The sequence below is a fragment of the Suricata suricatta genome, chromosome 10 (assembly GCF_006229205.1).
Source record: "Suricata suricatta isolate VVHF042 chromosome 10, meerkat_22Aug2017_6uvM2_HiC, whole genome shotgun sequence".
In the NCBI taxonomy this organism is placed as follows: Eukaryota; Metazoa; Chordata; class Mammalia; order Carnivora; family Herpestidae; genus Suricata; species Suricata suricatta.
Genome location: NC_043709.1, coordinates 123,501,152 through 123,520,330, shown reverse-complemented (window position 1 = coordinate 123,520,330; position 19,179 = coordinate 123,501,152). Strand labels below are relative to the sequence as shown.

Here is a 19,179-nt window from a genome sequence, read left to right as displayed (position 1 = left end):
AGCAAAAAAAAAAAAAGAAAGAAAAGAAAAGAACATGCAATTATTAAGTAAATTGGAGTTTCGGCATTATTATTCATATTGCTAAGGACTACTGTAACACAAGGAGCAACACTCCTCACAAATGTTTGTCCTGCAAAGCAGATCTCCAAAAAATGTCAAACTGCAATATGATGAAATGCATGTTTACAAACGGGCACACATTGGTGAGGGATGACATTGGAGTGATACCAACTTCCGACTAAAGCACTCCTCCAGCGCCCCAGCAAGCACACTGGCACAGAGGTCACTAAATGTGCTCCTCACTGCAAAGTCTCCTTTACAAGCCAGTAGCTAAAGAAGGAAGCACTGAAGTCGTTACAGTTTGAATGCTTATCTAAAATTAAAACAAACTTTTCCTTTTCCATCCCACAATGCTTTTAAAGGCTTCTCGATCGATCTATTTCTATGTGATCAAACTGCTAACCTACTTGGGAACGCTAAAGTGTTGAGGATGTTTAAGTTCCACACAAGTAGATGTTTTTGGAGATCGGTATATAAAGCAGATGTACTAAGGCACACTGCACCTCTTGGGAGGTTCAACGAGATCAAAGGAAAAAGGTAGTGAGAACACCTGAAATAGCATCACAGAAGGGACATTTGAACAAAGGGGACATTTAATCAGCCATGACAGGTGTCTTCAAATATTTGAAAGTGGGATTAGATTAGTTTTCAGTGGTCAAAAAGGACAAGGAACCTGGCATCGATTCGTGGAATTAAGGGAGAAACAGGGGCACCTGGGTGGCTCAGGTCGTTAACCATCTGACTTTGGCTCAGGTTATGAGCTCATGTTTGTGAGTTCGAACTCCGCATCAGGCTCTATGCTGTGGGCACAGAGCCTGTTTCAGATGCTCTGTCCACTTCTCTCTCTGCCCCTCCCCTACTTACATTTTCTCTCCTTCCCTCCCTCTCTTCCTCCCTCTCTCTTTCTCTCTCTCTCTCAAAAATAAATAAAACATTTAAAAAGTTAAAAGAGAAACAGATTTCAGGTCAGTATAAGAAAGAACTTTCCAACAGGAAGGCTTCTCAAAGACAGAATGGGCTGCACTGGGAAGTATGATTACATTTATTAGGGATGGTTACATACTGATGGATGGCCACTCAGTGCACATGTTCAAGAAGAATTTGTGCCCTGGATATGGTTTGGGCTGTATAAATTTCCAGTACCCTTCCAACCCTGAGATACAGAGGAGTGAGACAACTGGTCAGAGTTGGGCTGGCATTTGGGATATAGAAAAAGAAGACGACACCCATGCTTTGACTTGGGCAGCGGTGTTTCTAATCTGTGCTGTTATGACTCCTCCTGGGATGATAACTTGGCAATTCATTTTCCTGGGCTTAATCAAGAACCCATTTCCCAAGGGTGCTAAAATATGCTAAGGAATAAAGATGATGATGTCTGAAAATAAGAACAAATGCTCTTAGTTTTCATTTATTTTCATTTGTTTCATTAACAGAATATATCCATTTCTGACATCTGTAGCACTTGTTCAACGTATTGAGTATAATCACAGATGAAATTATTTTATTCAAGTAAAACTGTATCAAAGAGTTGATGTGCAGGACACCTGTGTGGCTCAGTCATGATCCCAGGGTCATGGGATCGAGCCCCGTGTTGGGCCCTTCCTTGAGTGCGGAGCCTGCGTAAATTTCTCTCTCTGCCTCTGTGCCTCTTTCCCACTTCTACACTCTCTCTCTCTTTAAAAAAATTTTTTTAAATTAAAAAATGTTTAAATAGCTGATGTGTACCAGGCATTCTGCTGGACACAGCATTACAGTGACAAATAAGGCATATTCGGTGCTCGGTAGTTATTTGCCATCTAGCTGGGAAGAGAGGCATCTATGGAGACAGCTAAATAAAAGTGGCCATGTTCCCAGGGGAAGTGGAGACAAAATAGTGATGACACACAGGACAGAATACTAACTAGCTGCCTAGAGGAAATCAGGAAATGTTTCTCAGAGATGCAACTGTGTGAAACATGTCAAAGTCAAGTTCATTCAAGGATCTCTGTGAAAGGACTGCAGACATGGGGCACGATTATGAATCATGAGGAACCCTTCAAAGTTACCAATGATTCTTCTAAGAGACGTGTGAAACTTGACTGTAGTTTATTAAATATTCTGTAGTGCAAGATGCATACTCAATGATGAGTGCCTATGTGAAATCTGGGGAACAAAATGGATACCAATTCTTGGATTTTTCACAACCCTTAAATCTGAGCCTCTTGTCTTTATAGGAACAAGCAGATACTTTTGGTAGAAAAACCAGTGATTGTAGTATGTGTGAGAATGACTAGTTCTTCTACTTTCTTTGCCCTTTCTACATTTTCTGAGTCTTGTCTTATGTCCACCTAGTCGTTTTTGTCATCTCAAATTTTTATTTAAATTCTAGTTAGTTGACATACAGTGCAATATTGGTTTCGGGAGTAGAGTTCAGTGATTCATCACTTATAAACGACACCCATTGCTTGTCATAAGTCCCCTCATTAATACGTATCACCCATCTAGCCCGCACCCCACCCACCTCCCTCCATCCACCCTGTTTGCTCCCGATCTTTAAGAGTCTCTCATGGTTTGCCTCCCTCTCTCTTTTTTCTCACCCCCCCCACCCCCTGGCATATGTTCATCTGTTTTGTTTCTTAGATTAGATATATGAGTGAAATCACATAGGATTTGTCTTTCTCTGACTTATATTGCTTAGCATAATACACTCTGGTTTCATCCATGTTATTGTAAATGGTAAGATTTCATTTTCATGGCTAAGTAATATATACACACACACACACACACACACACACTTGTATTATATGAATATAAGTATGTATATATTACATACTTGTATATATGTATATATTATACACACACACACACACCATATCTTCTTTATCCATTCATCAGTCGGAGGACATCTGGGCTCCCCCATAGTCTGGCTATTATTATTGATGATGTGACACACCTAATCTTAATGTCCACTCTTTCCGATTTACAACATCTCTTATCTATTATTGCTATTGTTACTACTATTATTATTTATTATTATTATTATTATTTATGGTGAAAACATAATAAGATTGTGAAAACAGATTTGTTGGGCAGATATTTGGAAATAATTCACTCATATTTTCAAGTCAACTGTCTAAACGTGATGCACTTGTGCTAAATATTTGTCAGAGTAAAGATGTTCACTGAGGGACACCTGGGTGGCTCAGATGGTTAAGTGTCTCATTCAGTTCAGGTCATGATCATGCAGTTTGTGAGTTAGAGCCCCACATCGGGCTCTGTTCAGAGCCTGGAGCCTGCTTTGGATTCTGTCTCCCTCTCTCTCTGCTCCTCCCTGGCTCGCACTCTGTCTCTCAAAAAATAAATAAACATTGAAAAAAAATTTTTTAAGACTCTATTGTTACTCACTTGCTGATGAAGTCATTGAATTCTGCTGACCATATCTCAGGCTGCCTTAGTTTGGGGGCTGGATTCCTAGAGAAATCAGAATCAAGGCTGGATTGCGCACGTTGGACAGCCAGTGCAGAATCGGAGCTGGACAGACTCATGCACTGCTGCAGTTGGAGGTTCCGCCAGGCACCATCAAGCATGACCATGACTTTCCAATGCAAAGACAATTAGTTATTCATCATTCTTTATATAAAATGACAGCTGCCTTGTTTCTCTGATTGCACTTAATATATAACCGAAGTTTTCTGATAACTTTTTTCTTTTAACTAATTTTTCTCCTTTTACCAGAGAGCTCTATGGGGAAACATCAATAACACAGCAGAATAGAAGCAATGAATACTGGAGTTTTTTTTATTTTTTATTTTTATTATTATTATTATTTTTTTAATTTTGCGCCTTGCAGAAGCGTTACACAGAGGTGACCTGAAAGGTGTGTTGCTAGGAATAGGATGAAAACTGTGGCAGAGAGGGGCATGCTAGAACGCCTTTAGGAATTGCTCTGTCGCTGCTGGAAACAAGGTTACTAAAGTAAGGAACTGGGAAATACGATTAGCTATAAAGCTCTGAATGCCACTTCAAAGATTTTGTTATTAGTTCCTTTTATTTTGGGGCCAAACAAATCTTCTCGTTTTTGGCATGTTCATGAATACAAAGGCACGTCACTTGGAAGTGAGGCTGATCTAACTCTTTAATCAAGCAGCATTGATCGCCCATGGTAGCTGAATTCACTGAAGTACTGCTTTAGGCCAATTCTAACAGCTCTTTGTTTTCACTAGTAGAATGGAAACACTTTGTCTTCAGTTCTGCATCACTCCTTAAATAGCTTATAATAAAATTAGTGTACAGTTTGTACGGGCTCATTAAAGAAAAGTGCAGCCACTCATTGACCCTAGATCACGCCTAGAGCTCATTGTGCAATTCGTAGGGCCATTGGAAGATTACTGATTTGCATATTAAAAGAAGTAATTCTTTTCTCCAATGGTCTTGCTTTGCTTCTCATCCTCCTGAAAATTTCCCCTCTAAGAGATTTACTGGCTTGCTTTGAGTATAACTAAGTTTTGATGATTTGAGAACACTCAGAACAAGGTAGCTTTTCAGATCCCTTGATTTCTACAGTTAGTGTTCTAAGAACTTCATGTTAGAGATTTACTGGTGGTAGAAGTAAGAAGAAATAAGTAAGAGGACATAGTTTCCAGAAGCACCTTGCTCACAGGTACAATAAACATGAATGGTGGTGTCATTCCTCCTCTGTTGAGGGTCATCACCAAGAATAACATCCAGCTAAGCTTGGTAGTTTAAACCACAATTAAAATAGTTCAGAAAGTACAATGCTTCTTACATACTGAATGACAGGAGGAGTTAGGAAACATAGATATTTTTTTCTGTTTTCCTCAAATTTAATGAAATGTCTTAGATTTGGTGGAAGGCTGGTTTTCTGTTCCTTTTTGTAATCTTGTTGACCCACTTACTGAATCAGCAGCATACTTTACAGTTAGACCTGAGATTTACATTGACATTGTTACATAAAGGATGATAAGGCATTACAATTCAGAACATGTGTATCAGACAGGAAGGTCAAATATAAAATTAAAAAATACACTCGAATTCTTTGGTCTTCTACTAGTTTAAATACATGCTAAATATTCCAAATGGACCCATTTAGACATGAATGCAACATATTGGCATTATTTCTTTAGGGCTGGAGAACTGTCCCCAAGGGCTTTGCATATATGATTCTACATGCTATAGGCACTAGGGTGACAAATTTGTTTAATGGAGAGTGGTAACAAACTATATAACATACTACCCTGCCACCCCACCCTAGAGCCCTTTCATCACAGGCCCTGGATGTGCATTCCGTTAGAATTATGGTATCAGGCAACGTCCTTAGGATAGTCCTCAAAAGATAACACATTTGTATTAAAAACAGGCAGGCTTTTCAAATCTGTATTTTTTTCAAACCTAGATATTTTTAGAAATATCTAGGAACTAACCAAACATGCATAAAATAGTATTTAATAACAAATAGGGGGGAAACGGGGGAAATTTGTCAATATACACACTGAAGAGGAGGGGTCTATGTAGATAGGAAAGTGCTTTCATGGCTCCAAAGAGATTATTCTAAAGTTACTGTCCTATATTAACATGTTCAAAATATTAACAAGGTTAAAATCATTACTATTTTGTCAGTAAAATTTGTTTATAATTTTACCGATAATGTCATTTTAAACTTCCAAAGAGAAGTCTTAGCAAGTAGTAAAAAATTACTGGAATGACAGAGAAAAGCAAAGCAAATCACTGTTGAACTGATTGTGGCCCAGGGCCTTCCTGACAAATTTGGGAGTGGATAAAGAGTGGAACCAACCACTGTTTTCTGAGGTCAAATCCTTCGAAATGGAAAACACACTGAGCGTCAAGAGAAAGATCTTACTTAGACCAGGGAAGTGAAACCATTGAATAAATACAGTGTCTCAGGATAGGTAGAATCATATTCCAGGCCACTGTGTTCCAGACTTCCTGAAATATATTGAATATTTCCACGATGAGCACCCACTGGCTGGGGGAAGAAAGACAGGCTACAGATACTGTACCCCATGTTCATCCTCTGACCTTGGTATTTTGAAGAGTGCTCTCATAGGATGTAGGTCGGCTAGTGGAGGATCTCCATCCCCTAGCTCGATGGCTGTGATCCCCAGGGACCATGTGTCACACCTGGCATCATAAGTGGTATCCAACTGCTGTTCACAGGCAATCACCTAGTAGAAGATGAAAAAACAAAGTGAAGTCTATGACTTTAACAAGCATTGTAGCAAAAGTAAGCATAAAAGCGCCAAATTTATATTAAAAATTCATGTGGCAAATATTCACAGTATTAGTCATAATAGCTCCAAAGGGGAGACAACCCAAATGTTTATCCACTGGTGATGGATTAACAAAATAGGGTATATGCATACAATGGAATATTATTTGGCCATCAAAAGGAATGAACTATTGATATATGCCAAAACACGGTAAACACTGAAAGAAAGAAGCCAGACACAAAGGCCACATAGTATATGACTATTTACATGAAATGTTCACAATAGGCAAATCCATAGACAAAAAGCAGATTAGTGATTGCCTGGTGTAGGAGAGCTTGGGAGGAGATGAACAGGAACGATTACTGAGTAAAGTGTTTCTTCTAGAGGGAAAGAAAATGCTCTAAAATTAGATTCTGATGATGGTTGCATAACTCTGTAAATATACACCTAAAAGTCATTAAGTTGTACATGTCAAGTGAGCTAATTATATGGTATGTGCCTGTGAATTATATCTCAATAAAGCTGTTAAAAATAAAAAAACCACATTCATATGAATTTCCTGTGCTGTTGTGTATCTTCATCGTCCTTAATACAAAAATGTATTTTGCCTCACCATATTTTTTATTTTAAGGCTACATGTGGTCCAGGACTATCTCACCAAAGGCTTGGGTGAATTTATGCCCCAATTTGCCTAAGACATTCTTGGTTTTATGCTTGCCTTCCTGGAGTCATTATAAATACCATCCCCTTTCTCTCTGCAGCGTCACCTTGTAAAAATTATATGGTCACCTATCATGGTTACTATTTCCCTTGTACCCTTCATCCTGACACACATGGATTCCAGTTAGGAAAGGATGGCTTTATGTAACCCAAAAATGCTACCTCTGATCTAGAATTTAATTTAAAAATGTCAAATCAAGGGGTGCCTGAGCATCAATTAAGCATTCAACTTTGGCTTAGGTCACAATCTCATGGTTCATGGGTTCAAGCCCCACGTCAGTCTCTGAGCTGACAGCTCAGGGCCTGGAGCCTGCTTTTAATTCTCCCTCTCTGTCCTTCCTCACTCATGCTCTGTCTCCATCTCCCAAAAATAAACATTAAAAAAATTTTTTTAATGTCAACTCAAGAGTTTCACTTTTCAACTGATCTTGCTCTGAGGCCCTAAAAACATTGAAATAAATTTATGCCATTAATTATGGAAAATACATTAAATTTGTTTACCTTACTATTTTCTAATTCTAAGAGATTTACCATTAATAACATAGAGCCATTATATGTGTGATGCCTTCTAAGCTAGATATCTGGTTATTCAAAACATATTCTTCAATAGTTCTAAATAAATGGAAATTTATTGAAATATTGATATTTATTCACAAGTTGAAAAATGCTTATTATAGAAAGATAACTATAATATGCACAAAATCTGGACCATATATGCATTTGTATGACAGCTTGAAAAGACGACAGTGAATCTTTCTCTTTTGTGTCACACCCATTGGTTTGTTAAGCAGGAAAGCACATTCAAACCCTGTTTACTAAAAATAAATAATGACTTAGCAGTAAAATGATAGTCTAGTGACTACATATTAAGGAGTATCAATTTCATTATTAACTCATTTAATACTCTGGAAATAAAATTTGAGATAGATCAAAATATTTTCTTTTACTTCTAGATTACAGTTGTTCCAAGATCCACTAATCAAAATTGCTCTCTTTATTGGGGTGTCTGAGCATCCGACTTTGGCTCAGGTCATGATCTTGTAGTTCATGGGTTTGAGCCCTGCATCAGGCTCTATGCCCACAGTTCAGAGCCTGGAGCCTGCTTTGGATTCTATGCTTCCCCCTCTCTCTATCCCTCCCCCACTCATGCTCTCTCTCAAAAATAAAAATTAAAAAAAATTTTAATTGCTTTTTCACTAAAAGCAAACTTAAACATATAACAATGGCTTTGTTACTATAACATATGAAAAATATAAAGCTACACTCTTATTTAATATTAATAACAGTACAATTATTACATATTGTTGCATACATATTACTAATATAAATAAAATACATGGTTTAATATGATTCCATATTTTATCAATTTATTTTTAAAATTTTTTTGTGAGCTTTTAAAACACTAGTACTATACCAGAATGAACTAAAGAAACTCTCACTTGAGAATCCCTTAATTCAATTTTGTTTTTTTATATGATTATACTTTCTATTTTTTTCCAAGATGTATACCCTGTTTAAAAGTTTTTTAATCCACTGGAGTTTTTAAAAGTTTCTTAAGATAATGTATCCTTTCTCCATGTTTTACATTTACATTTTACTTTTTTGTAAGTAATAATTGAATTACTATTAAAGTAGAAACAACACACAAAGATTTAATCCTCAAACATATTTAGTTCTAAGATTTTGCAATATTAATGTAGTATTTGAACCACTTCTTCTCCCTACACTCCCTAGAAAATGGTAGATAAATAGCATAAGTTTTCCCAGAGGCTGAGAGTTTTCAAACATAAGTGTTCTCTACTGATAAACATAATGAAAAAGATTAATGGCATTAACAATGGTTGTGGAGAGAAGATGGGACTTGAGAAAACTTCCTCCCTCAGCAATTTTGGCAGTTTACCCAACACTTCCCAAGAGTCTACCCAAGCTGAGCATGGCCCCCCAGCAGCCCCACTCAATGTAGGAACCTGTTATGTAGGTTAACAAGCGAAAATCTGATATTAAACAAAGGCTAGGGATTGTTATAATATTTCCATTTTAATAAATACAAAATCTAAATATTAATTATATGGATACATGCTAAGCAACTAAAAGTAAATTTAGTAGAAAATTAAGGCTGCAAGCAGTTTCACTTTACTTCATCGGATTCATTCATTCAATCCTTCATTTACTGGTATGTTCATTCACAGCCCCTGTACTGAGCACCTCCCAGGTTCCTTCTCACACAGAAATCTCTCATAAAAACGACACAACTGACTTTTCCTTCTGGTAGTACACTCCTAAACATGGGGAGACAGAGTATGCATGAAAAGGAAAGTTGGGAAGGATCCAATATTACATTTGTCTCTCTCAAAACTGTCTGACCTCAGGAGCCATCCAAAATGGTGTTCCTACAGATGTATTCCTACGGTGCCTCGTGCTGGTGAGTTGTGCAGACACACCTGGAAGGGAGAGACAAGACTTCAGTTCCTGCATTGTTTACTCATGCAAAGAGACTCCAATTGTAACAAGTTTGCTTACAAACCAATATTAAAATTCTGCCCTGGGGCACCTGGGTGGCTCAGTCGGTTAAGCATCCGACTTTGGCTCAGGTCAAGATCTCACAGTTTGTGGGTTCAAACCCCGCATCGGGTTCTGTGCTGATGGCTCAGAGCTTGGAATCTGCTTTGGATTCTGTGTCTCCTTTCTCTGCCCCTCCCCTGCTCATGCTTTGTCTCTCTACATATCAAAAATAAATAAAAACAAAAAAAATTTTTTTTAATTCTTTCCCTTTAAAGAATAGACTTGTCTTTGCCATAGGACTTACACTTCATATTAAAGTATCCTACAACAGGATTTCATCATAGCCAAAGTCCTCTTATTTTCTGTGTCTCATATCCAAACCTCCCCATCTGTAAAGCCCCATTTCCTGCATGCTGATATTTAATCTGTTCCTGATCATACTAACCTCTAATTTTTGACCTTCTACATTTCTAACTATCTGTCTATATTACTTACTTTGGCATGTGATATTTTAAAAAGTATTTATTTATTTTTGAGAGACAGAGAGACAGAGCATGAGTAGGGAAGGGCAGAGAGAGGCAGATACAGAATCTGAAGCAGGCTTCAGGCTCTGAGCTGTCAACCCAGAACTCAACATGGGGCTTAAACTCACGACTGACAGATCATGACCTGAGCTGAAGTCGGCCACTTAACCGACTGAGCCACCCAGGTGCCCCTGGCATGTGATGTTTATCTAAATAGTACACTTTCTCTCCTCCCTCCTCCTCCCTCTACCCATTACCAAATTGTGGTGCATTTGATAATTTTTCTATGGTTATATACACACAGTAGGTTACTTGCGAATGTGAATCAAATTATTTTCCATCACACAATCAACTTTGGACAAACCACACCTGTCTAGTTTCCGATTAATGGCATCTATTTAATCCAACACCATGAATTGAATCAGTTCTTTTCCTGTAGAGAGATTACAGATGGAAGCGCTAGAGTGAAGAGGTAAAACCAAATATTTCAGCATGTTGTCCCACTAATTATACCTGGTTAGATATAATCATAATTAACCCTTAACAAAATTAGGAATAAAGTCTCTCCTTGCATTTCACACTCCCCCTCCTCATGCAGGCTGTTCAGTGCTCTTCCCTGGACCTGCCCTGAACTTGAAGGATTACACCCACATCCTGGGCCTCCACTCCCTGATCTCCCTGTTTTGAAAAGTACCCCCTAGGTGTCACATTTGTTTTAGGCTCTGGCTATTTATAAGACAAATAGGAGAAAGTCGATTAAGATTTAAATTTGGATAAATCTGATTCTTCCAAGATGGCATTTGACATTGATCATGAAATTCAAAGGCAATATTCAGACAAATGAGTATTTCAGTAAGTATTTTAGGGAAATATACTTAAATATTGGTGGAATATACTTGGGAAGAGGGTAGGCAGTATGTTTTGGTCCAACAAGAATTACATCTCACAATGACCTAACTTATCCCACCAATGTATAAGTCTTGTCCTAAACAGAATCTTCATCTATGCCCTTCAAATTTTGTCATTGCAAAAATTAATTAGTAAGACAGAAAAAAATACCCTCACTAAATAAATTTGTGAAATTCAAAGGAGATTATCTAATCTGTGCTTGAATAGTCTCCCTTAAATATTTTCTAATGCTCTCTGAAGAAAGAGAATCATCATTTAATAGCACATTTCTCCAAAATACACCCTCTACCTGTACCCTTACTCCAGACATTTTAACCTTCAGAAAAATTAATTTTAAATCTAAACATTTTAGATTTTCTTTTTCTATGAATTAAAGTCAGAAGTGATTAAGCTTGGATTTTATGATGGTATCCGTGTGTCATAATTTATTTGTATAAGTGGGAAAAGCAAATGGATTTAAAAATCAATTCAGAGGTACCTGGGTAGCTCAGTTGGTTAAGCATTTGACTCTTCATTTTGGCTCATAATCATGAGATCAAGTCCCACGTCAGGCTCTGCACTGAATGTGGAACCCTGCTCAAGATTCCTTCCTTCTCTCTCTCTCTCTCTCTCTCCTGCCTCCCACTTGCTCACACTCTCTCTCAAAAACAAAAATTTTAAATTGAATCTAAATTTACTAAGATTTATTCTAAGGGTATTAATTAATTAATTATTTATTTAAATTTACATTATACTTGATCCTTGGCGAACATTTTTGTCTCAACTTCATAATGATAGTTTAAAAATTCAAATGTCATTTAACTGAAATGCAAAGGGAAAGGAAAAAACCCACAACTGAGTAAAAACATCAAAAGTTTTGCTCAGGGCAGGTAAGTGACATTTTAGACTAATCGTGATTTTTTTCCCTCTTTCAGAATATAAAGAAAAGATTGTTACTAGAGTTGGCATTTTTTAGCAAGGAGTCATGTCCTGCAGTCTGAATGTATAAGCTTTGATGGAAAGGACCTTCCTGCCACACTCCCCAGGAAAGATACATGGAAGGATACTGAAAAAAAGTTTTCTAGGTTGTGACATGTGACCCAGGGCATTCCATTCAGACTCTTTTTTCTTGGAAATGTGAATCTTTTTTTTTTTTTTTTACATGTGAATCTTGAATGCAGTGGACACTCAGGGAGGAGTTAACCAGAGTGGAGTCAACCAATGGCAAAGCTCTAAAGTCAGGTCCAGGTGATGCTCTGTTCTTACGAGGCCAGGTGGCCCAGCCTCCTTCTCCCCTGACTTTGTAAGCCCACCAGTATCCTTGCCTGAGTTGGTCAGAGTTAGTTTCTGTCACTTAACCACCAAGGAATTCTAACTGATACAAGACCCAAATGATTTTACATATAAAGGAGCAAATTAACAAGGGTAATAGCCAATAATGAGTCTTCAAAGTCTAAGATCATTAGGTTTCATATTAATATGAGATTACATTACATGGATATATTATTATGAGATTAAGAATTTTCTAGGATAAACATTTGGCCTCCATACTCTTTAATCACACCTCCCAAAGAATAAGAAAGGGTTAAACAACCACACTTGATATAGATATAGCTAAAGATGGACTATTCTCTACATATTTATTACCATGTTTTTTAAAATTTTAATATTTTTCTTTTTTTTTTGAGAGAGAGAATCAGAGACAGAGTGTGAGTGGGGGATGAACAGAGAGAGGCAGGGGAGACATAGAATCCAAAGCAGGCTCCAGGCTCTGAGCTGTCAGCACAGAGCTGGACATGGGGCTCAAACTCACCAGCTGTGAGATCCTGACCTGAGCTGAAGTCGAGGCTTAACTGACTGAGCCACCCAGGTGCCCCATTACTATGTTAATATATGCATTGTGAAACACACAAATTAAGATAATCTGAAAAGATGAGATTAAATAATAACTGTACTATGAATATTTCAAAATTATATATGAATATATTTTTTCTGTACTCCAGTGAGGTCTTGCAAACACCCTGGTATGGACACTCCCTTCAAGGACCACTGGTTAGAGTATGGAGTACAGGGGTAATGAATTACAATGCTCTTGGGCTCTTACTTATCTACCATTTAGTGTCTTTTAGGATTCTGCAGAAATAATGTTTTACATCTGGTTCCTGTATGAAACTAAGGAAATGTAAAACTGTAAACGACGTGGAAAGAAAAAAATGTAGTACAGAATGTGAAGAAGGAAAACTAAAAAATCTCAAATAAATTAAAAAGGGACAGTACAACTAGGTTGTCGAGGGCCGCCAAGTTTTCTGTCTGCCTCAGGCAAGGATTATCACTCCGTTGAGTGAGCCAGTAAACAAGATTTGCATCTGGAGGCTGGAGATTGCCATTTCCTGGTCAAAATAACTTTGGCGACTGTCTTGCTGAGCTAGACGCGAGTGGCCAAGGCACACAAAAGTTCAAAACCGTATTCAGTATTAGTTCTCCAACCCCCAAGATTGCTGAGGCAAAGTTGGGGCGCTTCTTTGATATGCATTCGACTCTGTAGCCTGCCTAGGTCAGCTTGCCTTGTTTTCCCCCCTGAAGACTATATAAAGAACAGTTCTTTGAATAAACGCTCTCTTTTGCATGATCGGAGAACCGTGAGTTCTGTCTTTACTCTCTGCGTCTCCCTCTCCTGCCCCCTTTTTTCTCTCCCTCCCTCAGGAGAAGGACCCGCAACGATTCTCCGCCCTGCCGTGGGGGCGGAAGAAACAGGTACCGCCCATCCCCGGGAGGAGCGGCCCGGCCCTCAGTTACGACACTAGGTAAAGTAAGGAACTCTTGTATCTAATAATATTAGATGATTTTCACATTAAAAACAAGACACATACTCAGCTATGAAGGAGAGACAGAAGAAAGTGTTTACCCAGTTTCATGTGTGTGTGAGATGTTTCTGCAATTGCTAAACCTCAGCTTCATTTTACCAACACAACCACACAGCTTTGGAGCTAGCAGGCAAGTTAATGGTCATGAAGTCTGCATTCATTTTCAGGTTAGTAAACTGTAGCTGGAGCAAGCTTCCTGAGGAAAAATGGCATTTTCACCTGGTAGGAATTTTCACAAGAAAAAATGGCTAGGAAGGTAGAAAAATGCAAAATTCTATTAAAAATGATAGTCATAAATTAGTTTAGAAGGCGACAAGAATCCATATTGTGAAGTTCGGGAGCCCTAAGAAGTAAAGAGAATTAGGAAAATCATCTTGTCCAGAGAGGGAATAATGGAATAAGTCACCAAAGTAAACAGTTATGTAAGCATCTCAAGGGAGAAGATGGTAAAAGGTGGAAAATCCCAGACAGAAAGTTGGGATTGTGAGAGGATACTGGAAGAAACAGGAGGCCAGTGAAAGATCAGGGCTGAAAAGAAAACAGACTGGAAGAGAGGACAATAATCCACTGAAAGTCAAAGCCATAGGAACATGAAGATGGTATATATTAATGATTCTTCAGCCCTTTGCCTTGATTATATTGAAATTTTCATGCAGTTTTAGGCCCTTCCAACAAGGTTTCCTGGTCTGCTTGAGGGTTTGTATAAAAACTCTGTTCCTTATTGCATAAGTCCTGTGTCGGGGGAAAATTGTGTCAAGAGGTCTCTTCGGGTCTTAGGAAGTCAGAACAAACATTAAATATGTGGCTTCTGATGTGGTTTCAACAAACCAGACAACTTGAGGGAGATTGATTTGCTACAACCATACAGCAAAACCCTGGACATCTAAAGAGAGCAAAATGAGAAGATGAGATTTTGTTGTTTACTAGAAACAACAGACTGCAGGAGTGAGAATTGAAATTATAAAAATACAGATTTTTTTCAACAAGAGTCCATAACATTTATTATACATCTAATATCCTCATTCTGTTGATGAAGCTAAGATAGTATGATTAATCTGGCCATAGTACCCACATATATGGTCAAACATCATTCTGGATGTTTCTGTGAAGGTGTGTTTTGGATGAAATTACCTGTGAGTGAAGCAGATTATCCTCCACCTCGTGGATAAGCCTATTCGATAAGTGAAGGGCCTTAACGGAACAAAGACTGATCTACACTGGCTAAGAAGGACGTCTGCCAGCAGACTATCTTGGACTTAACTTGTAACTTTTCCCAGGGTCTTCAGCCTGCCAGCTTCCCATTAGATTCTGGAGTCGCCAAGCCTCCACAGTCCCATGAACCATTTCCTTAAAAGAAGTCAATCTCTTCTTCACACCCGCCCCCCACCCTCACCCTGACCCCTCATATCCTGTTGATTCTGTTTCTCTGGAGAACTCTGACACAGATTTTGATACTGAGAGTGGCTCTAGAGGAACATAATCTCAAGACGATTTTTCTAACTTGGTTCAGGGGTTTCTGGAATTGGCTTTCTAATCTAGTTAGATTAGAGACACTAATGGCTCTGTTTCCAGTAGTAAAGAGTATTGATAGCTGTGGCAAAGAGAGGTACACAAAATATCAGCATTGGATACTTCTAACCAAACACTTATAAGAAGCATGGTTCAGGGTCGTATCTTTGAACGTTTTGTCAAACTAATGAACAGAATTAAATTGGCTGGTTTCTGTTAATGTCATTGGATAAGACGAAGGGAAACATCGAATGAGCTCAGGGATTCAAATTCCCAGCTTCAAGTGCTACACAAATGACCCAAAAGCTTCTACATCTGCCCTAAAAGAATCCCTTCTCTTTGGTAGCTGCAGAGCTGAGATCACTGAAAGCCAAACCTAGAATCTCATTCAGGGCGTGGGATAATGGTGGAAGGAACATAAACTTGGATCAGGCTGAATTTGCTGATAGAGACCCACAATGCAGAGATTTTGCATTTAATATTGCAGCTTGGGAAAGAAAGGGCTTTACCCGGTCTCGCTGACTGGTTGGCTCAGACATGGACCAAAAAGTTGTCCTAATAAATGAACTTGAAATGCCTGAACTCCACTGGTTTATTCTAGAGGAAGAGATTCAAAGACTTAGGAAGACTAGAATGATAGAGAGGATTTTTCATTTAAGACCTACTCACCCAACATGGGAACATCCAGAGGACATGCCTTTCAATATAACTGTGAGAAATACATTTTTGACGGCAGTCCCAGCACCCTTGAGGGCTTCATTATCACTCTTCTCTGTAGGCTAGAACTTACCACAGAAACTGATGCCACCGAATTAGGAAAGCTAAATACAATGAGAGTAACTGGATCACAGAATGGGAGGGGCCAAGGGGTAGTCCTCAACTGCCAAGGGTAAAGTGGGCACAGTTACCATAATGCGCAGCAGAGTCAAAGCAGTAATCAGAAGATTGCATCGCCAAGACCCATGGTGTTGCCTAGTTGATATCGGTATTAGCAAAAGTGAAACAGACAGGAAGTCTATGAAATTCTTACTTAATCTGAATAAGCAAAATAGTCCTAAGTCAAGTGAACAAAAGTGTAACCTGTCATCAAAAATAGACAGTCATGGCCTCTCAATCAATCCCAAGACTTGAGCTGGTTTATAGACATAGAACCCCTTGAATGAAGGGAAGGTCACCCCTGGAGAAAGTACCCCAGTACGCTACCAAAAGTTTATACTGTCAAAAGGCTCTGAGCCTTCCCCAAAGGGACCAATGGCTTTTTACTAGAGTGACTGTGCATTGGGGAAAAGGAAATAATCAGACTTTTCTGGGATTGCTAGATGCCAACTCTGAACTGACCCTTATTCCAGGAGACCCCAAATGTCACTGTGCTCCACCAGTCACGACAGGGATTTAAGAGACATCAAGTGAGCAGTGAGGTTCAGTTCAGATCCATCTCACAGTGGGGGTCTTTTGTTTTCTCATTGTTAATTTAGGAGACTAGGATAAATCCATGATTCTTTATGGCTTTCGGGTCACAAATTATTTAGTTTTGTGAAGGCTTTATACTTTCTCATCAGGAAATTCATATTCACATTATGTGTTGCATATAGGGATACTTAAAATCTCCTGACATTTTTGTACTTAATATACCAAGTGACATTCAAGGGTATCTCCAGCTTTAGCTTTCAGTGAGTCTGTAAGATGACACGAGGTAAGTGATTCTGTGCAATCACTACTCCTATCCATAGTAATGTGATTTCCCTTGGAAATCTGTCCTCTCTCCAGTCTACCGGGCACTAGATCTTTCCCTTTAATATTCAGCTCAGATCTTATAATGGGGATTATGTAACGCTTTCTCTAAAGCATCAAGACCACACTGCTCGCTGTACTCTCCTTGGCTGTGAACATACAACCATGCACCTAGAGCTCTGTCATCTATGTTTGACTTTGTATGGGTGTGTATACATATAATACTGGACTTCAGTTATAAAGAGTTGAGTACAGTTGACCCTTGAACTTGGGGCCTAGGAGCGCCAACCCACAACCCCCACAGTCGAAAATATGCATATAACTTTTGATTTTCCAAAAACTTAACTACTAATAGCCTGCTGTTGACTGGAAAACTTACCAATAACATAGTCAATTACCACATATTTTGTGTATCATATATATTATATAATGTATTTATATTACAGAATAAGGTAAAGAAAATGTTATTAAGAAAATAACAAAGAAAATACATTCATAGTACTGTACTGTTTTGAAAATAATCCATTTATAAATATACCTGTGTTGTTCAAGAGACAACTGTATATAGAATATTCCTAATTTATGGTGAATTATCATCACTGATTTCTTATTTTTTTTCATTCCCTTTTACCTCAGTCACCTCTTCCATTGCCCTGGAACCCCCTCTCCTGCCCCCGCCCCATTAAGAATCTTTCTTTTGCTTGGAACTTTTCAGGACTTGAATTTTTAGAGCTACAGACTAGGACCATGTAATTTTAGTCCAAATCACATACTCTATAATAAGAAAAACTAAGGGAGCAAAGAAGCGATTTTTAAAAAAATATATAAGGGAAGTACTCTGACTGATCTAAACTCATAATTCCACGCAGAGGCAGAATTGGTACTTTTATTAAAATTTCTACAGTTGCATTGAGGTAGTTTGTTGTTGGATTGGGTAAATCTCTAAATATAAAGGTTTTTTTTTCTCTGTTACCAAATAAAAACTCTTTCAAAACATGTGAAATCCATTCTTTAAGTTTATTTTTAGAGGGATATAGCGAGCAAGTGGGGGAGGGACAAAGAGAGAGGAAGACAGAACCCTATGCAAAGCTCAAACTCATGAACCATGAGATGATGACCTGAGCTGAAATCAAGAGTCAGATACTTACCCGACTGAGCCACCCAGGCACCCCTTTCTGAAATCCATTCTTGACTTCATGGTAGAGTTTCTAGGCATACTTCATGTAATTTAACTTCAACAAAGGAAAACTAGTATTTAACCATCTGTCGGAATACAGGGCAGTGAGCATCAATATTGTCTAGTATATTTAGAAAATTTCTTTGTCTTTCCTTTTCCATAATGCTCTTAAAAGAAAATCTTTCTTTATTCACAGTTACTTGCAAAATGAGAAGGTTCAGGCAGGCTTGCTTAAGACCACAGCAGCCCTTTCTCTAGTCATGGCTAACAGGATCAAAGGAAGGTATCTGACTCAGCTTGTCCAACTGACAATCTGACTCCTTCTCCCACTTCAAATTCCTTTTGACTTGGGGTGCTAAAAGTCCAGTTCAGTTAGCTACTCCCACTGAGCCCATACGTCATATAGGCTGGGAAGGTTGAGGCTGCTATTTTGAGTAAGTAGCCTTGATGGGCAACATGAAACCTCTAGAGGCTGGTCTGTAGACAACCATAGAGAAAAGAGAAGAGAGATTTGGCTTCTCCAGTGACATAGCAAGAGGCAGCAAGCGGTTCTTGCCTTCCATTCTTCTGTTGGTTTCAGTCTCCTGAGTCCTGTTCTTCCTATCTATGAGATTGCCTTTTGTATCTTACTCTTTTTTTTGGAGTTAGTTTGGTTTTCTTGTCCTTATAACTAAAAGACCCTTGCAGTCAAGGATCTTTTACAATGCAATCCATAATGTTGAATAGCTTAACTCACTTTTAAGGGGATTGTTTGGTTCAGTTGGTTGAACATCCAACCACAGCTTAAATCCTGCCCTGTTTGTGAGTTCGAGTCCCACATCAGGTTCTTTCCTGTTGGTGCAAACCCCACTTTGGATCCTCTGTCCCTCTCTCTTTGCCCCTCCCCCACTTGCTCATGTGCGCATGTGTGCTCTCTCTCTCAAAATTAAATAAACATTTAAAAAAATGTAATTCAGCATGCTTGGGTGGCTCAGTCA

The 19,179-nt window shown here is 38.5% G+C and overlaps 1 protein-coding gene across 1 annotated transcript in view; it reads right to left on the bottom strand.

Annotated features, from left to right (window-relative positions):
- MYO3A (myosin IIIA) overlaps positions 1 to 19,179 on the bottom strand; it is a 214,428-nt gene that overhangs the window by 162,198 nt on the left and 33,051 nt on the right. The window contains exons 5-7 of the mRNA XM_029955278.1: positions 9,372 to 9,448; positions 6,097 to 6,242; positions 3,445 to 3,510 (exon numbers count right to left, since the gene is read on the bottom strand). Of these exons, the coding sequence (XP_029811138.1) occupies positions 3,445 to 3,510; positions 6,097 to 6,242; positions 9,372 to 9,448 (289 nt within the window). The remainder of the gene's footprint in view (positions 1 to 3,444; positions 3,511 to 6,096; positions 6,243 to 9,371; positions 9,449 to 19,179) is intronic.